This window comes from Anser brachyrhynchus (assembly GCF_964034855.1).
Source record: "Anser brachyrhynchus genome assembly, chromosome: Z".
Lineage (NCBI taxonomy): Eukaryota > Metazoa > Chordata > Aves > Anseriformes > Anatidae > Anser > Anser brachyrhynchus.
Genome location: NC_137697.1, coordinates 75,917,834 through 75,942,369, shown reverse-complemented (window position 1 = coordinate 75,942,369; position 24,536 = coordinate 75,917,834). Strand labels below are relative to the sequence as shown.

The window sequence follows — 24,536 nt, the reverse complement described above, 5'->3', positions numbered from 1 at the left end:
AGTCTTTGTCTTTTGGAAGCATTAAAAAAGCTATTTAACCACGTGTTCCTGTAGGTTAATCTGACTGCTGCAGAACTCTGGCAGGCTATACAATTTCATCTAGCAACAGCTGAGGACAATTTTGTTGCACAACAATGAGAATTAGAGGTTTATGTCCTAAAGACATGCAGAGAAACAGCCATTTTTGAGGTTAAGAGCTGTTATATACTTCTAGCAGTTATTGTGACACTTAACATGGCCAACACCATTCTGGATGTTTTTCCAAAAGTGAATAAGTGATGAAGAAATATTGTTTTTTTTAATTTTTGGCCAGAGAAAGGGAGACAAATAAAGAATAAGTGAGATTTTGGTAGTATCAAGAATAAAATCCAGAACTTCTTTGTCCCTTTCATATCTTTTAAACTTTCATTTATTTCATGATCTTCTGTTTGGATATACACGATCCTGCCAATGTCTGTATGGCTGCTCCACTCAGTCTGAAATCTTGCTAAATTACACCATGGTTTCTTGGCAGAAGGTTCATATCCTTCATTATAATTTTGCGAAAACCAGTGTATTACTCCAGTGCTGCCAAAGTCACAAATCAATCAATAAGTAAGGTGCTTCAAAATTATGAAATTCTTGTACCTATAGAGAAATAAAAGAGAGAAAATGTTTGGGGAGAATTTTATTAAACAAGTAGTTTTCAACTTTCCATGTCCATTGAGAATATATATTTTATTCCATGATGTGTGCTAGAAAGATGTTTATGTCTAAAAATGTTAAGAATAAATTTTGACATATTTTCATAACTGCTGAAGCTGCAGCCTTAAACAACACACTAAACACTGCATTATGGACAATAATATTGTAAGTTGCCAGTGCTGTGAATGACACTCAAACCGTAACAAAAAATATTAACATAGTTTAGATTTCTTGAAAATAAGTGTCTTCCATCTGAGCAGTGTTAGTTAAAGGTTGGACAGCTGTAAGTGTGATAAATATGTGCTTATTATAGGCAGTTGCATCAAGGAAATCTCACATAGGACTGAACATCTGCAAGTGGTGTAGCAAATAACATTCATCTGACAGACCAACTAATTTACCGCAGTTACTCCAGGAAGATTTTACACCCAGACAGCTGAAGTTTCTGTATAAAATGTAATTTACTGCTGAAATGCCCTAAGAGGAAACTTCACAATTCAGTAGTGCCTATGCAGTGTTTGCCAAACAGCTCAGGTCCTTAAATAACCAGGCCAAATTTCCAGCCGGTGTAAATTAGTGCACCTCTGCTGGTGTCAGTGGAATGACTCCGATTTACACCGAGAAAGAATATAAGCATCTGTGTTTATTCATGCAAATAAATGATTTCATGGAATAATTACAAAACAATTAAGCCTGCCATTTATTGGCATCATATCACTGCATGCCATTCTGTGTACCTGCATGTACAGGCAGTAGCACAGGGTGTACACGAGCTGAATATCAGGTTGAATTCATAATAGATAGCTAAAGCAGCAGTGACACCATTCCCTGTTGAAATGAAATTTAATGAGGATGATGGAGAGAAATAATTCTGCAATCTACCTTCCTTTGCCCTTAATTTAACCAGAAGCTGAATGCTTTGTGCATGGTTACAGCTACTTAGTCAACTGATTATTTGTCTTTCCACCTTTTTTCATTCACGTAGAACATAGCATGAGTTAATTCTTACAGATAGCCCACCACAGAAATACTTTTAGACAAATCAGACAGATGGACTCTCTCTTCCCTGAAGCCTTGTTAAGCTAATAATCTATAACATTCATCCTTTAACTTTTAATTGCATTTCATCAGCTAGCATCTCCTAGTTTACACTTCAGTTGTAAAGTACAGGATTATATTGTATATGTGTACAGGACTCCTCATTTGAAAATCTCAGTGGGTTTTGGCTCTTCATCTGTGCGGCTGTGATTCAGCATGGCAGGGGTTAGCTCTTAGATGCCACTATACTCCAGAGAATTGGTAGTGATGATTAAGTTGAGAATCCCAGCCCTGATAATTAGCTCAGAGATTCTGTATCTGGATATGTGCTGTGAAAAAAAAAAAAAAAATAAGAAAAGAAGTGATTTTTAGAGCAGTTAGCCCTAAGGAGTTGGCTAACCAGCTGTCTCAGATTTTGTATCTGCTAGCAGCTGGTTGGTCAAAATAGTTATTTACTGCTTGACGTGGGCATGTTTACTGTCTCCTCCTTGATTTACTGCTTTAATATGTTGCTTTTTGAAAGGCTGAAAAAGAAGAAAAAGAGAGAGTTAGAAAAAAGGAAGGAAGGAAGGAAGCAAGGAAGGAGGGAAGGAAGGAAGGAAGGAAGGAAGGAAGGAAGGAAGGAAGGAAGGAAGGAAGGAAGGAAGGAAGGAAGGAAGGAAGGAAGGAAGGAAGGAATTACAAACTGCTAGAGTTAGCTCATAATAGGATCCTGAAAAATGGGTATGGCAGGATAACCCTTTAGCTGTGTGAGGCACCTATTTTTAAATATTAGTGAATTATTTCAGTAACCACCAGGTCTTCGGTTTCCATGCTGGCACAAAAAGCACTGGAGACTTACCTAAGTCTTGAGATTTTTGCCTGGAAGATATTCTGAGGAAAGAATCTGGGCTGAGAAAGATATCTGTGTTTAGAGAGTGTCAATAGAACGTTTTTGTATCTGTTGTTGTAATCCCCTGCTGTATTACTCCAACCACACTGTTTGATATCTCATTAAATCTATTTGTGGACTCATTCCAATTCCCAGAATGAACTTTCTGTTGCAAGATTTCTCAATGTTGAGTTTACAACTTCAGAGCCAATAGAGATGGGTCAGTCAGATCAGCCAACGGAGAAAAAGTCTGTCTGATAAGTGGATCTGAATGACTCGTGATTCCACATAGGTGGACATGCAATTACCTCAGTTGTGCCTGCCAAGGCACAAGTAGCAAGGAAAAAAAACAGAAGTCCAACCTGTGGCCCTGCCCATGAAAAAAAATAAATGTTCCAGATGTCCTCTTTAAGGTATTGTCCTTCAGTGTTCACATAGCATCTTAAAAGTGTACCTGTTCTCTCTAGCAGATAAAGCAGAAATCAAGGTGTTTTAGTACTTTGAAAACTAGTTTTATGGAATGCTTTCTACAAGGATGCCTGAAGCCCAATAAGTTGTTCTTTCCTCTATCTCTTCTAGACTTCAATCTAAAACAATACAAACAGTGATATAAAAAGACAGCATGACAGCTGATTACTACATAAACAAACAGTGATAGTGGTGGTTGTAGCATTAGTGTAGGTATTTTCAAGCACAGGACATCTGGCATTATTCCTCAAGAACAAGGTCTCTCTATCAGACATACATATTGCATATACAGTGTGTAAATATGAACAGATGTCAGTTTGTAAATAAATAAATAAATAAATAAATAAAAACCCAACAACCCCAAAAACAAATTAAGAAACCCCTTACTGCAAATAGATCATGGGCTTCTTAAAAGCAAAATCTTCAGCAGGTTGGAAAATGCTCTGGGAGGAAATTTCAGAGATGCCACACAGCTGAAGGAAACCATGCACAAGGCGATGGACTAAGTGCATATGGGTTTATTCTATGCACATGTAGTTTTAAAGGTACAAGAACACATTCATTTAAGTTAGCTATGTAAAATCAATTACTGAGGAAGAATAATAAAAAATGGTTATAATTCCATGAAACATAAAGGGTGGTGAATTATGTGAAATTGTGAAGGATCTTCTCATTGTAAAAATATGGAAGATCTAATAAAAAGCCTGTTAACTCTATGTAAAACCACAAATGAGTGAAATCAGAACTAGTGTATTGCAGACTTTGAGATCCAAAGAATGATATTACCCTGTGATGCCTGGTTTCCTGTGTTTTCTCATTCATACAGACTGAATCATACAAACAAAAACAATTGGTTCTGATTATGAAGACAGTGTATATATGGGATTTCTATTAATTTCAGTGAGAATTAGATACATACTACTGAGACCATAATCTGGTCCCTGACATTTAAAAGGCCACAGGCCTCTATTTTTTCCTGTTAAAATCTGTATACTTTTAAATACTGTAAAATTTATATCCGTGGATTTTAATGAGGAAAGGCACCATATAAATTCTGAACAATCTTTTCAAGACATTTAAATTAATTTCTGGAACAAAAGACGTAAACCAAGAGAGTTTTTCTGGATCTAGCTTTCACAATAATATGGATAATTAATCTTTCATTCAAAAAATTTCTCTGGGGAGAACAGTAAATGGTTTTCATTTGTTGCTAAACATCAATCTTAAATGACTCTAAAGACTGTGCCTTGATTTGTCATGCAACATGCTATATATTCCTAATCTGTTGAATGAGGACATTGTAAGCCATATTTTAAAAGGCATCACACAACTGTCTTCCCTAAATAGAGGGGAATTAATGTATTTTTTTTTCCCCAATTCTGAATCTTCTCACCAAGGTTATATTCCTTGTATTAATTTGTGTCAATGTTGCATTAAAAAACCCTGACTTTAAATACCTTCAAACCATGCAGTCATGCAACTATCTGTCCAGATAAAAAGTTCTGGAATCTAACTTTGATTTATTTTTATTATTATTCTGGTTATTTTTTTTTAATTATAATTATATTTTTTATTTTTTATATTTTTACTTTTCCTCTCATTTCCTAAGCTAATTCAGATTTTATTCTCACTGGGATGCATTTGAAGCTGAAGATAAAAAAACTTCTCTACCTTTGCTCAGTTAGACTAATATCTGTTCCAAAGTGAACTTAAATAGCATCTGACGTGCAGATAGGTGGACAAGAAAATAGAAATAGTAAAATTTTGAAACTGTTACTTTCTTTATTAATGCATAGGTAACACAGCTGAAATGGAAAGACAATCACAAGGCTGAGCTAGGTCTGGTTAAGAAATCTGGCTTTTTGTGTTTCAACACAAACATGAAAATGTACTGTGAGATCTGGCATGGGTGGTTCTGTTAAGACAAAGAGGTAAATCACTTTCATCTATTGAGGATTTTATCCAAACCTTGACTAATTGATAGGGTTAGCAATCTTAGTTAAACACAGAGAAAGAACAGCTTGAAATTCTATCTAAAAAGTATGCAGTAACTCTTCTATCTCTTTTCAGTTTGAGTCAGTTTGAAGTCTAATCCCTTTAATGACATTCGTTACAGTTTGGGATACATTTCAGTGTTCTGTTTCATCTTTTTGTCTTTTCAGTTGACAAATAGAGAAGTGAATAGACTGCATAGATCATCCCTGGGAGGACTAGCACAGTCCTCCTTAGAGTGCTACCAGGGATCCAGACACCTTTTTTCTTCTCTACTTTCACCTCAAAGTCCAGGGTTGGATTTCTGAGAGGTCTTTGCTTTGGGTAATCTCGTTTGGCAAAATCAATAAAAAACAGATTATGGACAATAATGGCAATTAACATATCCCAGAAACGATAGCATTTATGATCCCGTTTGTGATAGCATTGCAGCTCAATATCACTATGACCCACCCACATTATCTAATAGTTAGAGCTCCCAGCTGTGGGCTGCTTGCATATTTGGTGAAGAGAAGAGTATGGACACTTAAGTTATCCATTTTTTTAAGAGGCAGTCGGTACATGGCCCATTTTGATTTTTTTTGATCTGTGTTGTGATTCCTAATGTTGCAGCACGCTACCTGAAAAATCACCGGACACAAACCACTTATCCATAAAATTAAGTTACAAGGAGGGACTACTGAGGTAGAGAGAAACTGAGTATTGGAATAACTTGTAGGGAAAAAATGGAAAAAAAGAGATTAAAAATAGGAAGTTATGACCCAAAATATCAGTCTGACATTCTCTGTAGTTTCAGGAATTAGAGATATTTTTAACGCAATTGCAATAATTACATATATATATATATATTCAAAACACAGGTAGAAAATAAAAATGTTGTTTGAGATATCTGTATACCTGGAGGTGCCACCAACAATATGGACTGTACGAAGAGAGAATGCTGAAAAAACAGAAGAATGAGACATTGAGACATAGCAGCCAATCATCCATCCCTTTGGAAAGCTACGTTATACCACAGGACTGGACAACATAAAACTCCCCAAGAAACAGTAATTTTCTGTTCCTCTCACTCAGATCCTTCTGCAAGGTGCATTCATCTAGATTACACATTCTGATAGAGCCGGAAGGTCATTATTCAGCTCTGGAAGCTGTTAGAAGCCTGAGTAAGGAAATATATTTCTCCATGTCAGCAAAGGCTGATGGATCAATAGCTGATATTGTCTCTTCTGGAAGAAATGGTGGAGCAGCATAGCTGCATCACCAGTGATTCCCTTGGAGATACGGACCACAGACTGATCACGAAGGCAAGGGAGAGCAGAAGCAGTACATGGAATAAAGCCCAAAAGAATTACACCTGCATGTGACTGAAGCTCATCCATAAGTGGAGATGGGCCTGTGTACTACTACTGCACCTCCCTTATTTTTTCTGATGTGTTTGCACACGGCTTGGACCCTTTCTCCACCCCCTCAAGTCTCAGTAACATGGGAGAGATGCTTTCTGACAGACAAAAGATAATCTTACACTTGACTTCCAATATCAAGGCATTTTAACTGGCACACTTTATGTTGAATAATTCATGGGTATTCAAGCTTTACTTCACTTCACAAAGAAAGTGCTTTCTCTTAGAAGCGACAGTAGATATGAGCAGCTAATTCATTATTTAAAGAGATTAAGTATTAGCAACTGGTATGGGCTCTTCAGAGCTCTTTTTATTCCCTTTGCTCATGTTATCCCCTGCCACTTGCCTGCCTAGTACAGATTTTAGATTGATTTTACCATCCTCAAATCTTTTTTTTTTTTTTTATTTAAACAGATCAGTACCCTAAAACCTCACTATTTCCAGTGTAGCATTGTCCCACTTTAAAAATGTAAATACAATACAATAGGGTGGTGAAACACTTTGAATCCACGTGAACTAATGGGAGTGCACACCAGTGAAACGTTTTCAGCCCCGGTGTACTAAAAACAGCAAGTGAAAGTTGGGAGAGGTGGATCTGTGTTTATAACTGATGTCTGTCTTCCCAGACTATGGGCCAGGGGAGAGGGGATGTTTGATTGAAATGATGCAAATTGCTCCCATTGTTAAACCCTGAAGAACTGCTGTTGTGGTAGATCAACTTCTTGCACCTGAGGATTTGTCTTCTTTGGGATGCAGACCCAAAAATGCTGAAATCTGATGAGATGTTTTCAATGCTAAAAACTCTACCATTAGATGTTACTTGGCAGACAGGTATGTTCCTTTGGACCTGAGAGAATTACGCTCTTATCTTCTTAGCAAAAATCCTATGAGCAAATTCTCATGTGGACAGAAATTCAGGAGACCATTTTCCTGTGACTTGTTCAGACCTTGCAGCAGCCTTTTGTCTCTCCATAGATTGGCATTCAATTTACTGGAGATTTCTAGACATAGAGCCATATTTTTTGGTAAGAAGGAGTGACGACTTAAGAATGCTATAATTAGGAATGTTTTATGCCTGAACCTCTCAGCAAACCTGCGCAGTGTGTAGTCCATGGTGCCAGCATCTCCTCTTCAACCTCCTGCTCCTTGGGTCTTCTGGCTCATCTCGATTACCTATGTATGGGCAGCTGTGCACAGATACATGTGGCATGAAAAATAATGCTATGTTTGGGTTTTTGACATGGATGCCCACACACCCTGGGAACGATAACAGGCACTGTCCACACCAGCAAAGTATTTAAACACATTTTCAGGTTAATGCAAGTAGACCCAGTAAAGTGTTTGAGCAGTCAGAGCTGAAGCTTTACAGGTTTGTATCTGCATTTTGGCAAACACCATGTGTCTCCTTCGCAGCAAAGAGATGTCTCCTCCAACACACAGAGGTGAGCTAAGCTGGACTGTTTTTTGTCAGTGCACGGGAAGGGTTTCTGTTAAGGTAAAAGGAATATTGAGAGCTATAAAATATTAGAATATATGAACCATCAAAATGTTAATTGTCCCACAAAAACAGTCTTCCTGCAGTTACATAGTTTTGCTGTGAAGACCCTGAGTCAAGCCTCCAAATAGATAAGAAGACAAGCAAAGTGAAGCAAACTGCCTTGTATCAAGGGAGGATGAAATGAAAAAGCAGGGGAGACAAGGCCAGCTTCAAAATATCTGCTTTGATGGAGACATTTTGCCTCACTTAGGGTTTTCCACTGGAAGACCATCTCATGAGGGGTCCTGCCTTAAGAAGCCCATGCCCGGGCTCCCTGGCTCTAGTGCAGCGACATCCGGATGCTGCTCCTTGGGCGGCGAAACAAATCCCGCTGTCCTGCTGATTGTTAGCAGCAAGTTGTCATTGCCAGAAGCTGCTGGGCTCCCCAGGCGGTGTTTCAGGCAGGGATACCCAGGGAGAGGCAGTCTGCTGCCTCCTCTGTGAGCGGGGGATGGCTGGTGTGTTCCTGGCACCTGACCACGTGTTTGAACCTTGGTTAGGTTTAGACAACCCCACTCAAGTGTAGTGATGGTGGTGTCTCAGGACTTTTGTTTTCATTGACTGAAGAGTCACAGGAAACAGAATTATACCCACTTTAGGTAGACATGCTTTTCTAGCACACAGTTCCTTTTCCTTATGTATGGGCAGTTCTCACTTCTGCTAAAATAACAAATCCGTAGAGAAAGACAAAACACTCGAGTCTGCCTGCTGCCCCTTGTACTTGTCCTCTCTCCTGCCTCTTACCCAGCTTCACACTTAACTCAATTTCTTTTTCCTCTTGTGCAAAAATATGAGTTAGAAAATCTGCTTTATTCAAGCTTGCACTGAAATTTTAGCCAAATAAGTTGCAAATCCCAGGCTTTACAAAGAAAAAGAGCAATACCTGAGGTCACAAATAAAACTTAATTCAGACCACTTGTTTTAAGCTCCATTTAAAAAGCTCATAATTTTTTTATTAAAGGAAAAGATATGTTTTCATTCCACTGTTTGGACTGAACTTAAGGAGATTTGATATGATTCTCACAACTTAAGCCAAGCTTAATCACTGTTTTCAACTCAAGCTGGTGGCTGACTGAATCAAAGCATTGTTACTGGAGAAAGTGCAGAGAGCACAGAGCTCTTTACCTTATGCAAAGCCACAGCCCTGGCAAGCAAAAACATTTTCCAGAATAACCTCAGGTACGGGGCTGGAGCGTTCTCTTTGAAATATTTTTGTTACTCTTAGTATTGCTTATAGCAGGAACAAAAGAGAGGGAAAGGGAAACCATTGCTTTCCTTAACCCTGATAGTTCCCTTCTCTAAAGACTGTAAATGTTCCATAGGCAATGCAGAGAAAACAGCACAGAGAAATAAAGCACTAGGGTTCTGCAGTCCATATCTGTGTGGAGCTGTTGACTGTCTTCCACTAACAGTTCTGCTGAAGCCAGTGCAAATTCTTGCAGACAAAGGTGCTAAATCTGATCCTGGCTCTAATTAAGAGGGTCATATTCAGAACTTTTTTGGATACTTGCAAAAGTCTGTCTTCCAGATTTCATGCCTATTTTTTTCAGAAGTCTTCAAATCCATAAATAAATTCTCTTTTGTTGATGCTCTCTCTTTGCTATCTATGAATCTAATCAAAAGATCATTTTAATTCAGGATAACGCTTTCTGATGCTTTTAGGGGGGTTTGGTTGAGGGACATCCTTGCATGAATGAAACTGGTCTTGAATTCACCTCCAAATATACGAATTTCTCCCCTTACTAGGGACCAGAAATGAAAGGGAGTGAATGGTAATTACTTTATATAGGGCATGTCCTTTTTAACCCTTAAGTATAAGCTAAGTGTTGTGAAGTGCTGTGTAACTTCTGTAGACACAATTATCTTAAGTCAGTGCTAAGAATGTTGAGGATCAGGCCAGCAGTAATTCTGTTTTTTAAGTAAAGAAAGAAAACAGATTCTAATATATATATATATATATACATGTATATATATATTAGGATATATATCTTTATATCCTTGTCTTTTATCAACCTTTTGCTTCAGAGCAGATTTTGACCTCATATTGGGTACTAAAAAATATGCAGCACTAAAAATAGATGACATTCTTTTTCTTCTAAATTGGAGGCTTGTTTCCAGAATACTTTAGATTGTATATTTTTACTGAAAATGGATTATATATTAAGGAAAAATAATAACTGCATTTTAGATGGGACAAAAGAGGAGGCTCAAAAATTCTAAATAGTCCACAAGCAACTCATGTTGTTTTTATTAGACAATACAAGATGTGTAAAAAGGCAAATGCTTTGTTCAGTGATTTAAATGTATCTTGGCTTAGGATTATTGGCTTCCATATCTGGCTGTGTGGGTGGTCTAAAGCTATGTCAAAAGATATTACATTTCCTCCAGAATTTATACATTTTTCTCTTTTATAAAAGACAATTATGTCTACTAGGCAAAGGTAACCGAGCCTCATTTTGTATAGAAATAAAACATAAGGTATTAAAATCTGTGCATCAAGATAAAACATACATGCAGTGGTCCTTAGACTCTCTCTGATCCAATCTCTGTCACCAGCAATTTATCTTTCTAATTTATCTGTCCAATATCAGCAATTTCTCAATTGCATTAAAGCAAGGTGATTGCCTATACGATGAAATGATGCTGTCCTTTTCAAGTGTTTCTCTGCTCCCAGCTCTGCACTCTAATTATTTTAAAGTGGAACTAAATGATTTTTTTTTTTTTTTTTTTTTTTTTTTTTTTTTGGTGTGTGGAATGACCCATTTCACTCTGCAAGAAAAATTTTGATTGCAGAAGTGGTGTTTTCCAGTGAACCTTCCTTCATACAGCTGATCTAGTATCTGTCTGGGGAGGGCATTAGAGCCTATTTTGGGCTTTAAATAGTGACTGGAGAGGGGTTGTTATCACTTCTAGAATGTGGTGGAGTGAGCTGTGAATAAACTTTTGCAGCAGGACATCCATCTTCTCTCCATTTCCCCGTAAGTTTCACCTACCAGGTCCAGGATCCTGACGAACCGCCTCTACCATGTAACCTGTCCGCCAGGCCCTGGTCCAATGGTGTTTCCTTGGCCAAGGGTTTGGCTTACCAAATTGTAAAACTGGCTGCAACTCCCCACAACTGTTGCAGATGATTTCCCCTCTGCCAGTGAAAGAATCTCTCATGCTGTAGATCTTGCTGCCTTGAAGAAGAGCGGTGGCAATATCGGTGTTTTAGCTGATGTCCAAGCTCAGGTCTATGTGGTCACTGAGCAGCATTTTAGTATTGCTGTGTCTGCTGACCATTATGTTTCTTTTTGTCTAGCTAGATCTCAGAGACATTTTTTTTCCTTCTTCTGCAGAAACTCGTGAGCAGTCACCTGCTGCTTCATATAATACCGTATTTCGTTTAGCATTTGGAACAATGTGTTAGTGGAAAGGAAGTTTGAGACAATAAACATACATGCTTATTTAGTTTCAAGTATGGACAAGCTGTGAGTGATTGTTTCTTGTTTCACAGTCTGAAAACATATTTAAGAAAATAAGGAGAATATATAACTACAGAAACCTTGTCCTGCCCTTTATTACACTTCATTTTATGTATGTATGTATATATGTTAAGTAAAATATAAAAAAAGCAGAATCTCTCTGAAGTGAAACGGATGATTACTTAACCACAAACTGGAGCTTGATTAGGTTAATATTAAAGGTGTCCTTAATTGCTAACATACATACATACATACATAAATGATTGCCTGCTAAAATATCTGAAATGATTAAAGGAAGATGTTTTATTGTAAGGCTGTTCAAGCAAATCATGCATGTTAAGTGAAATACTGTATTAGCAAATAACTGATAAAAAGATAAAATTCCTAATAAATGAGTTGATCTCTACAAAGAGTATATAGGGAACTTTAAAACAAATACAGGATAAGGGAAGTGTTAACCGATACCTTCTGGACTAAATAAAAGTTAATAGCATTTTATGTTGGTGCTGGTACAAAGTAGGTTCTGGATTTCTTTTACTTATGCAAGAAAATATATTTTGCCTCATTCAAGCAATGAGATTAAGGAGTATTACCTACAAGTTAACTCCTCACTTCAAGCAAACATTTTAATTGACAGATGAAAAGAATATATTTATTTTCTTCAGTACATAAGATCATATTAAAACAGATTATTGTTTTTCAGCCTGTAAATATTTGCAGATGATGGAGGATGGAGATAGGGTAATTTGACAAATTAATTCTTCAGAGTGTCTTTTGTGTGTGTGAATGTGTATGTGTATGAATAAAGCAATCTATGCATGTTCCTTGTGGCAGGAAAGGCAAGAAAAGGAAACTTTCAAGGTCAAATCTTGAAACTTTACTGAACTGTAAAGGTATTGAGAGTGTTGCCTGAAAAGGAATTAGGGGATAAGCCCGTTGCAACAACTGTCTTCAGTAGAGCTTGTGAGGACATCTTTTCTAAAAAATTGTTTGTGGAAGTGTTTTTCTGTTTTCTAAGTTTTGTCTGAGAAAACATCATTTCTTTGAAAAAATGCTACATTTTTGTATAGTTAGCTGAAAAGGCATTCTTTCCAAAACCAAAATGTCTCACGAAATAAATATCAATCCTTCATAGTTAGTTTTTCTTTTTCACTTTTGACTTTAGAGTGCCAAAATGTTTCAACCCATCAGTAGTTTCTTCAGAAATGGGTCTGGGAGTTGGAAAGGATGGATGGGGCCACCTGCCCTCCAACAGCATGATGTTGGACAGACAGACCTTTCCCAAAGGACAGACTTGGGGAAGAAAGCATCATCGTGTTTCCCTTTCATTAAATGAACAGCACATTTAGATGTGCTTAGCTGTGGAAATACTTGGGTGGGAGTTGCAATACACTTGTTTTGAGGATGCTGGAGGAAGCCTCAGAATTCAAAAATCTGTTTTACAGTCACTGTAAAAATCCATAGATATATGTTGGCATGCATATGTATCTATCCACCAGTCTTTATTACACATGTGCACAGACATACACATTATACTCAACTCCTAAATCTCTTTTCCACATTTCAAGGAAGACAATTTATATTCCATGAAATTCAAAGTAAATACAAAGTTTTTTATTTCTTTAGATTAATAACTATATTAGAAAGTGATAGATATCTAAAGAAATTTAACTCCCGATGAGACTTGTCTTTTTTGTACACAGAGGTACCTAGGAACAGTATGATTTAAATGAATGTGGATTTCCATTTATTTTTCTTCTGTACATAGATTTTTAAATTAAAAAACAGATATCTTTGCTCCACCAGGGTTTATTCTGACCCACCTAAAATTTAGCTTCTTAAAAGCTTCCTTTACTTTTTAGGATTTTCATTACTGCCCTCTCATCTGTATTTCAAAAGTAGATTTTATGTGTAATCCTCCAGTCACTTTTGAGCTGCTGCTTTTTCAGTTTATCCAGACAACCTTTGTGTAAATGTATGCCAGATGTTTTCTTTTCTAACATGCCACTTCGCATCTTTCTTCTAGAGCACTTGCTCCACGTCCTATTTCATGCCACTCCCTCTCTCTCCCCCTGTGAGAGACCATGCTTTGATATCTTGCTCATACTTTGATATCTTGCTCAAAGTATTAATGAACCCAATTTCAGCCTGAGAGTTTCTCCTGTGGTTTGAATGAAGTCCAGGCCTTGCCTTTGGATGTGTGTGCTCTCAGGTTCCTTTGTTTTCAACAGGAACTTCGCATGCATCTTGAGGGCATATTTTTGCTCTGAGACTTCAATTTGGAAAAATCTTGATCTACAAATACTTTGCCATGATCTATATATGATAATCTATAATACTTGTGGCATTTACATTTTCTAGGGAGGTACATCAACACAACCCCATGCATTTTATTTATTGTCTAATGGAGGTGTACTCCATTTTGACTGTAAAAGCATTTTGCTTGCTCACATCCAGAAACTTTTCCTCAGGTGGAGAACACTGAGAAATCATCAGTGCAAGGATTCTTGGGCTTATTCTATTTCTTTGAAAGATAAATCTCGGAAAATATAGACAGTTGGAGATGATCACCACAGATTTGTGTCTGTCTTTTCTGTGTAGAATATGCGTACTTAATTCATGATAATTCCTAAACTCAAACACAGTAATATTGTTCTTTTGGGCTCAGGTGAAAACTAAAATACAAAGCACTGAAATGTTATTTCCATCTGAAAAATAAAAATTTTGGAAAAGAGACGAGATATTTTTGGTTCTAAAAATCTGGGTTGGTATGTAGTAGAAACAAACAATGGGAAATTGCTTTGCTCATACATCTGAATTTGCTGTTCAAGGACACTGGATGCAAAGATGACCTCTCCCTTATGCTAAACTCAAAATAATTTCTTATACATTTTCCTGGCTTGCTTTCTTATTGCAACCAGCTCTTCTACGGTCTACTGTCTTTGCTGTCTGTCCCCATCAAACTCTTCAATCCATATGGCTTAACTCCCCCAAGGTTTCACCATACCACTGACACCTCCTTGGTCAGGACCTCCTCAGTTTTGAGCTGACTGTGAGTAGATAGAGCAACTTTCCCTGCTCTTGCAATTTTGCTCAAATGAAGAGCATTTCACACAGATATTACCTTTACACATCTCAATCACCTTACAGCTCTGTAAAGTATCTTTTTTTCCTCCTTTGTGAGATATTTTCATGTGATTTAAGATCCCACAGAGTAAATGGAGAAATCAGTAATAACTCTTCACTGAGACAAAGTTCTCGACAGTCTGTGAAACAGTTCACATTATTGTCAAGGAAAGAAGATTAGAAGAAAAACATCTTCACATTCAGACATGAAACAAAAGGCCTTTTAGAGTTAAATGGTTACATTAGTCACATTTGAAAGTTAAAAATTGCTTCTTTGAGGCCCATGTAGCTGATGGCACGGAAGATAATGAGGTTGGGGAAGCCAATACTAAGAGAATTTCACTATTTGGAAGTAATGTAAACCAAACAATGCAGAGATCCTGGCTCTGCACAAGGTACATAATGTAATATTCAAGGATATCTCTAGAGTTGTATTTTGTGTTTTGGAGAAGTGCCAGAGAGATTTTTAAATTATCTAAGTTTTGCCTCCTCATTTCCTTTCTTTACAATGTACAGTATATGCCTGTGCTTTTTGATCTTTAAACAACAAAAACAATATGAAAAAACCACAGGGGCACAGCTGGGTACCAAATAACTATGTTTACTAAAAATACACAAACATGCGAGGCCTGGTTATATACATATTGCTGCTCTGGCTGGTTTCTGGTGGCTCTGAAACAACGAATACAGTGAACAGCACTAGGAGGTTTGCAAGCTATTTAAGGGGAAGCTACTCTCTGCATATACACTGCACTAAAAAAATAACATCTGGGAATGTTATACTGCAATGGGATTTTTCTCTCACACATGAACAACGTCTTTCTTATATTATTCACATATTAGTTGCACACACACCACTCCTACCATGTTAAAGAACGTCAGAGAAGCAAAGTTTGTAGGCTTGCCTGCCCAACTGTTGCCTGCTGAAATGCATTGTCTTCCCAGAAATCCAGCTTTTCATATCACCATTGCTCATTATGACTATCACATTGTTGTCACTAAGACTACATTAATAAGAGCACAAAGCAAGGCACTTGAAAGTAAGGAAACAGCAGAAAAGAGTGCCTACACATCATTATTCAACTTTAAATTGTATGACCACATTATTGTCTTCTCAGAGATGACTATCTTATTCAGTGCACAGGATGGTTGATGATTAATGGTGAGATATCTGGTATTTTATTTTCTTTCTTCAGTATGTCACTCTGTGCTTTGTTTAAAGCTTTTCTGTAAAAACAGTATTATTTACTCTTTAACATTCTCTCACCTGAGTTCCATCACAGCTTCATGAAAAAAAGGGGATACAAAGCCATAGTACTTTTACTTGTGTATTGAGCAAAGAGTTGGCAAACATGGGGCAGTCAGATAAGCAGATTTCTTTTATTTTAGTGGTCTTAGTTTTATACAGAAGTTCAGCTTCCACTGAATTCATTGGCAGCTGTGAGCTGTGAAATAGGTTTATGATTTTGTCTAAATTTAGATGCACTTTCCCAAGAACAGCAAAAGCCACACCCATGATGCAAATGACAACCTTTGTCAAAGATCAATTACATTCCTTAGAAGCTGTGTAACTACAACTTTTCAGAGAAAACACATTGGTCATTTATTCAGTGAAAAAGAGAACAAAATAAGATTTATTTATTTATTTATTTTCACATGCTCCATCTCAGATATGGCTAATCCTGTTCTGGAGTATTCACAAATTCATACACTGTGTGTGAAAGATTTTTACCCAATTACATTTTCTTAAAGTTTTTAGACAGTAAAACTGTGCTTGATAACAGGCAATGTCAGTTGACCAAAATGCAGTATGACTTGAGAATAGGTAATTTTATAATCTGACCTGAAAAAACTCAAAATGTTAACAGAAGTTAAGTGCTAAGACCATAAAGTGATTTGGTCATTCATTACTGTAGAATTTACCTTGTGCTCATTCCTCTGATCTTACTTCGCTGGTGTAAGGCTGAGTAAAGGCAGGACTTTGCTTCACTTGTTGTGGCTTATCTGTGTTTTATTATGTGCCTGATGACTCCACACATAGAGATACACTGCATGAAAAGATTAATGATTATGCTTTTAGGATTGCATACACTAATTATTTTGTTCTGTAATGCTGGTATAGCATCTACTTCTGGCCTGCTTAGGCTGTCTTTGCAACTCTTGGGAGTATTTTATATTGTAAAAATAAGACAAAAAAAATGCAGAAAGGAATCAATACTGTATACGTCAAACTTCCTGAGTCCTTTTCAATATTGTGCTATCTCTAATATTAATGAACTAGGAAAGAGTAAGGGTTATTGATTGTAAAATAGGATTCATCTTGCAGATTTCACTTCCATGATTTCCTGAATCTGAAACCCAGATTAAGTGAACAATGCAGAATAAATTCTCTTTTATCTTTATATTAATTTATCAGACTTAGCTTTGGGGTACATTTTCAGTAGTATCAGTAACAAATAGCTTACTCATAATATAAATATCTAAATATCAGATGATAAACAAGAAGTTCAAGTTTTGAGAAGATTATGGAAAACGAATAAAGAAGAAAGAAAAGAGAAAAAAAGAAAAAATAAAAAAAGAAATGAAAAAGAAAAAGAAAAAGAAAAAGAAAAAGAAAAAGAAAAAGAAAAAGAAAAAGAAAAAGAAAAAGAAAAAGAAAAAGAAAAAGAAAAAGAAAAAGAAAAAGAAAAAGAAAAAGAAAAAGAAAAAGAAAAAGAAAAAGAAAAAGAAGAAAAGAAGAAGAAGAAGAAGAAAAAGAAAAAGAAGAAAAGAAGAAGAAGAAGAAAAAGAAAAAGAAAAAGAAAAAAAAGAAAAAAAGAAAAAGAAAAAGAAAAAGAAAAAGAAAAAGAAAAAGAAAAAGAAAAAGAAAAAGAAAAAGAAAAAGAAAAAGAAAAAGAAAAAGAAAGAAAAAGAAAAAGAAAAAGAAAAAGAAAAAGAAAAAGAAAAAGAAAAAGAAAAAGAAAAAGAAAAAGAAAAAGAAAAAGAAAAAGAAAAAGAAAAAGAAAAAGAAAAAGAAAAAGAAAAAGAAAAAGAAAAAGAAAAAGAAAAAGAAAAAAAGAAAAAGAAAAAGAAAAAGAAAAAGAAAAAGAAAAAGAAAAAGAAAAAGAAAAAAGAAGAAAGAAGAAAAAAGGAAAAAAAGAAAGGAAATGAATTGTTGCATTTACACCTCGTTTTTTTCGAGGCAAGGGTCTTGTGTCATATGAACGCAGCGGTGTCCTTTAGTGGTTTTCAGACCTATGGAACCTTTCGATTAGTTTAGGGTGGATATAGCCTGTAGGTCTCAAGAGACATTTTAACCTTAAAACCTTTGTTCAAATCAGTGAATAAAATAAAGTTAATGCATAGATGATAAGTCACTGTGGCTTAAATTAAGCTAATGTGTAGATGCTGAAGTCACTGTGGGTATCACTTGTGGTATAAATTAAGGACCCAGAAGACGTGACTCGATTGTCTTAATAGTATTTCAGACTATTCATTGGACAAAGTGATTAGACCTCAGAGAGCAGGGCTAATACAATTTATCTCTGTGTTTTACTTTTTTTTTTTTTTTTCTCTGAGCTATGGAATTCAGATGTAAAATTATAAATAAAAAACCAGGAATGTTTGCCCGTGTACGTGTACATTTCAGTCACCAGTAACCCAGGTAACTTTGGACATTCTCCTGTCTCCATATTTACCATTCTGATGCACTTCCATCGTGAACTCCATCTCTTCCCTTTCCTTTATAGGATATGGTTGGTGTTAATGTTTCTCCAAGAAAATTCCTCAGGTCTGCTGAGGAACAGACGACAATACTGAATTCACTGACTTATAAATTAAACGAAGGTAAGTGCTAAAATGTATAAGGATAAAAGAACAGATATTTTCACATTCTTCATCCCATTTCCTATATTCCCTATTTTCATAATGTTAAAGAGTATCTTAGCCTAAGAAGCCACACCACGTAATCTTGCTTCCGAATGTTTTCTGCAGGATATGATGCCCACCAGAAATCGTAGAGACCCTGTTGTTTTGAGGCAACATACTGTCTTGCAACATATTTCTACTCACCCAGTGGCCATCACAGTACTTTGATCACATGCTGCAAGTCAGTCATCTCAGGAAGTCCAAAAGTTTTGGGGGAACATCTAAATTGCAGTGGAAGAAGACATAGGGATGGACACGGCTGAGTGCCCTCTGTCTGAGGAGCTCAAATTTCTGCTGCATGCATGTGAGCAGACTAATTTCTCATTGTACTTATCCAATTAGCTCAAGTTCCTAATCTTGACAGGGATGGGACACCTTGCATAGCATTGGGATGCACCATGCTGTGGCACCTCCAGTATCCCCACACCAAGAAAGGACTCACCGAGCTCCCTTCTTAAGGCACGCAGGACGTGTGCTCTGACCTGTTGTGTCCTGCTTGCAGAGAACAGGATGCTCTTGTGACTGCTCTTCCCCTTCCTGAAGCTCCTACATGACCTGGGGTTTAGGAGGCACTGCCTCAACCCCCTGTTCTGTCAGCTCTTACCTATGAGATCTGAGCAGTTGTGCTTTAACATCTGCTGTCTAAAGTAGCGATAACAGCATTTTCCTCTCTCAGAGGATTTCAGTGATGGTAAATACATGAAAGACTTCTGAGGTTTTCTGGTACTACTGAAATAGATAAGTTTCAAAAATAGATTGAGAGATCTTTTTTGTTTGTTTGTTTTGCACTTTTTTTCCTTGCATGAGCTCCAGAATGGTGAAGTATTCAAATTTTAAACTCCAGAAATCTCAGTTTTCTTTCTGAAAATCAAAATAAAATAGTAATACACTTTGCCTCTAACAAAACATCAATTCTTCCCCCCATCCCCATTAATTCTTTCTCCTTTCCTTTTCTGAAGTTTATTATAACATGATATAGAAAGAAGATATAGAACCCCAATAATTTCAAATAGGAATGTAATCTTTTTACAGGAAGCCTTGATTTATAAAGCCAACTCCCTGAGGTACAGACAGGTTTATCATTCTGCTATAAATGTCTGAATGCATAATGGAATGCAGACTCTAATTTCTATAATGTGTATGGATGATGCATTGCTCATTGAGAACTGCAGATGAAGCCAAAGAAGAAATCTCAAACAAATTCTTCTGAAATTTCTTTCATCTAATGCATTATTAAGGATTTCAGATAACAGGCAAAAATGTCACACAATCTTGTGAAGTCAGAAGAGAGTTCATAAGTTAATATTTGACTGCAATTTAATCTATAATAATAAACTTGCTTTTGCTTTCAGGCAATTACAAGTACCCACAGAAATGCAGAGCCCCAGTGGTTTAGCTTGGAGTCAACTTTTCATGAGAAATAGGAATTAATTATGATTATGATATTGTTATGTTTAACTAACAATGTACATAGACACTAGCCAGGTCTAACAAAAGGATTACAAAGGTTTGGTATGATACTTAATTGAATACACACTTTGGAGGTTCTATTTTCCCACTGAAATGATTCGTAGAAATAAATTTTGATTATGACTAGTTTTACACCCGCTATTAGAAACCCATCCAGATAGCTTCTTTCTTCTATTTTCTTTCCTTTCTTTTTTAAGTGCTGAATTGTTTAAGCTATTTCAAACAAAAGAAAGTAACTGGTTTTAATTAAAGCACAGCTAGAATATAAAATGTGTAAGTCTTATTAAAGTGCCTGGGAAAGACTATTTCAATGTATAGATGCTTTTCCTTTGTTGCCAGCTCTTGTGATGTTATCAGAAGTCTGGCAATGTTTGATGTTTTTCTTGAAAACCTAAGTTCCTTGTATCATGCAGTATTTTAACAATCTCAGATTTCCTTTCAAAAAAAGAAAGAGGAAAATTTGAAAATTTGCACTCTTATGTACTTTAAAGATGACAAAGCCAGGAGGCAGTTGAGAGAACCCAACATTCCTTATTATTATTATTATTATTATTATTATTATTATTAATTTTAAAAGATCATTATTTCAAGACTATCTCATGGCTTGTACAGCCTGATTCATGAGTTTGGAATGTCTGAATTTGGCCATAATGCCTTCATTTTACAATTTAAAATTATCTCAGCATCTGTGAGTAGGTCCCTTCTTTCTTGCCTGCTGCCTTCCTTTAAGCAAGTAATTAACAATAGAAACAAGGAGAAAAACATAAAGAAAAGATTTTTGACTCATTTGTTTTGTTGCTAAAGATCTGATCCTCCAGGCAAAGCTTCCTGCAGAGGGGAAAACTTTGTCTTTCTACAGGCAAGAGTTGCATTTGGCAGCAGTGAGTGAGTATGGTGTGGACAGTTGAGATGTAGTGTGGAAGCTGCAGGAGTGTGGACAAAACATTATCTCCCTCTGCCATGAAAAAAACAGTTCTTCTCTGCAGCCATTGCCAAATGCTCCAGGTACAGACCAGACTTGACACAAGGGTCATGCTTGCTCCTCCTAACTAACAGATTTTAAAGAAAATAATTAAAATATGCACATGCACAAAAGTTCAGTATGATTATTTTTCACATCTCATAACCATGTTTTCTCTGCCAAGCAGCTTTTCAACTAGGAAGGACCAAGGAAAGGACTAGTGTGGGCAGGAGAGCTGATATTCCAAAATTTCTATTTCTTCACTTCCCTCTGTCCCCCATCCTGCTGTACTTCTTTCCACCCCTGACAGCCTACCAAGGAAGACTGACAACATAGCTGACAGCTTTGGCCTGTCAGCAAAACTGATTCAAATCTGAAATAAGTTTAATGTGCATTGGTTTGCAGGCCTCCATTTTGAAATGATCTAAGGAATGGCACTGTAACTGCAGACTGTCCTCCCTTTTAATTTAGTGACAGCACTCCTAACATTTATTATTATTATTGTTGTTGTTGTTATGTTTTATGATACAGAATTATCTGAGTTTCCAGAGATGGGGAATTATTTAATGCTTAGGTGCTGTATTGCTTGCCCATCTGACTTTTATGTGTCTTCATGGTAAGAGCTGTCTACAGAGAAGCAGACAGGTATGCTGCAACCTAGAATGGGCAGAGCTCCCATTTCCATTAATATGCAGTGATATGCAGTCCTTGTCTGTGTTTCTGAAATCCCTTGGTCTCTCCTGACACTGGAAAATGGGAAAAAAAATTAAAAAAATAAAAAAAAAAAGGAAAAAGAAGACCATAGTCATCCTGATTTATAGGGCATTCAAAGTTAACTAGCAACATGAAATTGTGGAATTGCACATTGTAGTAAGTGAACCTTGAATATGCTCATTCAGAGGATGTTGTGAAAGACATTTCTACCTACTGCTGAGAGATTTTGCTCTAAAATCTGTGCCTGAGTAGCAAATGGTCCATAAATTGGAAATTAGAAAAGGACACCTAATGGCTCTGGGAGAGCAGACTGAACAACTCACTCCTACATGGTACTGAAAAAACACTGACTTTGTCCCCATTTATGTATTGTCTCTTTTACCTGGGTGGAAGACAAGTGTCCTAGGCTCTTCTTACAGCTCAGAAAATTTTGTTTTCAACCCCTTAGACCAAGGGATTGCTCTAACCATTGGCACTCTGGATGAAAAGCTCCTTTACACTTCTGAGCAGAGGCCCAATGGCAAAGGAAAACCCAACATTTTGGGGTACAAAGGATGGCAGGCAAGAGAAAACTGGGCTACAAAGTCCTCTGAATGCTGGGACTTTTGATGTTTCTCTTTTGTTGAAAGGTTGAGTGGGCTTGAATGAGGCACTGGGAATTCTGGAGAAATAAACGTCTGCATGGGGAATGTCAACCTTCCAGAAATGTGTCTGTCATTAATAAGTTGGCTTCTAGAAAGTACCCAGATATTATTTATTTCAAATTATAGCCTTTTGCATTGTATCTCTTCCTTCAAAATTGGAGGTCAACTTCTAGGTCAATTACTAGAAGAAAAATTATGCATTTTTTTAAGTTGGCATATTTCTTTTAATGTTTGCATCACTGGTGGCTACTCATTATATATCTTTGCACATCTGCCTTGCACTGGATGATTGTTTGCATGAGAATGTAGTTTATAGCCGGCTAAAGAAAAATTCTGTCAAGATAGACAAGATTTGTGTTTTCAATACTAACAGGCAGGTCTGTCCTTCCTGAGAAAAATACTGTACACAGAGCCATCAGCTTTGAGGCCATTTCTTCTCATTACTGAAAGACAATTAAAGTTTGATGTTGGAATAAGTGATGTGGGACTTCCTGTAGCTAATGGATATTCCTGTTTCTTGTAAATGCTGTGTACTTGTTAACTATTTCAGAGAAAAAAAAATATCACCATTTTCCTTATGAAGGTAATGCTCTTTCTGTAGAAAATCCTTCAATTCCATGTTCATCGGTACATAGACTTACTAAGTTTTGACTGTAAAGGTGTTTTTAATTGGAGTTGGTCATTTTTGTTATGAATTATGGCATGCTTAATAGAAATATGCTTTACCAAAAACACAGTTCAGTGCTTATTTCAAACAACAACAGTGATGTTGTTATTATATGACTGTGTGAAAGAAAAAGAGATATTTTTCTGCAGCAGAGAATTAAGCACTATGTTTTTTGAATGTTAAGGTTCAACAGGGTGAGTGCTAAGTGATTGCAGCACGCAACTGTCCACGTGTAATGTACCAAATATGGACAGTGAGGTTGAGGAGTCCCAGCTCCATTTGTGCGGATGCAGAAGCAACCAGAGGAGTTCACAGTGTGCCTGTCCACCCAGGTGGAGAAAGGGAAGGAAAACACCTCACAGCTCTCTCTCCATTGCACACAGTCTCAAATGCCTGTCCAGGATGTGGCAATACGAGGTTGCTGCTTTTTGGACCACTGGTGATGAGCCAGTCACCAAAACAAAAACTGGTGCTGATTTTCATCTGGTCAGGGTTGCAGCTCTTTGTGCTGCAACAACTTGTGGATGACCCCAGGAACAGAGCTCACATATACTCTGTAGAGCAAACCCTGAAATGTATAGGAAAAGGAGCACAAACAAGTCCATGTAGACTGTTTATATAGCCCTAGAGATTCAGATAAAGAAAAACAAACATAACCTTTTCAGCTGTTCCTCACAAGGGAAAAAGAAAATGAAACATTTGATTATAATTGTTTTAATGAGCTTTGATTCAAAATGAAGTCATAATGGTCTGGTTAAAAAATATTCTGTTAATGAGCTTATATTTCTATCAAAGTCTGCAAGATGCAAAATTCTCTGAGGATAAAATTAAACAGCAAGCAATATTTATTTGCTGATAAATAAAATCCTGCTTATTCCTTGAAAAAAAAATAGTAGTGGTGATGGCAGTAGTAGCAATGGTAATGGCAGTAAAACTGGTAGGCGCACAGTGATAATAATCTAACCAGATGGTCTATTTTAGGTTTCACCATGAAATTAGAGAAATGGTGTAGACAATTCATTTTTATTGAGGCCTAAAACGTAATCTTAGATATCATGCAAAATGCAAAACTGACTGTAGGCCACCTCTAAATGTAAATTCCTCCAACCAATTTATTTTTTATGGTAAACTACCACTTTACGTTTAGAAAGATGCATATTATATCTGGGATAGAACCAATTGCAAAAAAAAAAAGGAAAAAAAAAAAGGAAAAAAAAAAAGGAAAAAAAGAAGGGATGCAATGTGCTAATTAGGGGTAGTGATGTGTACTCCCTGTGAGCAGCACTAGCTCTGACTGTTGTACTGTCACAAGAGAATTTTTCTGTGTACCTTACATTTTATGATACCGGATTGTGATGCAGTTTTCCCTGCCACATACCCCACCCAGTAACCCAACTGGCCTCCAGGCTTAGAGCCCTGCAGTAGATCTGGAATTTGTCCACTGAAAGGATATCTCCTCCTGAAAAAGATCTTATATATAATGGTTTTCCCTTTCACGCACTGCAGAGGGTAATAGGATAATATGTGAGAATAGAATATGCTTCATTCTGACTAGAATATTTTTATTCTGATTCAAATCTAATTCCTTTCAAAT

At 36.6% G+C, this 24,536-nt stretch overlaps 1 protein-coding gene and 1 long non-coding RNA gene across 2 annotated transcripts in view; one reads left to right on the top strand and one right to left on the bottom strand.

The window, feature by feature from the left end:
• Positions 1-1,944: 1,944 nt before the first annotated feature.
• LOC308185729 overlaps positions 1,945-24,536 on the bottom strand; it is a 25,102-nt gene continuing 2,510 nt past the window's right edge. The window contains exons 2-4 of the long non-coding RNA XR_013943708.1: positions 18,258-18,354; positions 16,504-16,628; positions 1,945-2,051 (exon numbers count right to left, since the gene is read on the bottom strand). This is a non-coding gene — a long non-coding RNA (uncharacterized lncRNA). The remainder of the gene's footprint in view (positions 2,052-16,503; positions 16,629-18,257; positions 18,355-24,536) is intronic.
• The window catches only part of LOC308185728 (uncharacterized protein), a 7,942-nt gene continuing 530 nt past the window's right edge, over positions 17,125-24,536 (top strand). Inside the window, exon 1 of the mRNA XM_080574235.1 lies at positions 17,125-18,405. Within this exon, the coding sequence (XP_080430361.1) occupies positions 17,162-17,839 (678 nt within the window). The 5' untranslated portion in view covers positions 17,125-17,161 and the 3' untranslated portion in view covers positions 17,840-18,405. The remainder of the gene's footprint in view (positions 18,406-24,536) is intronic.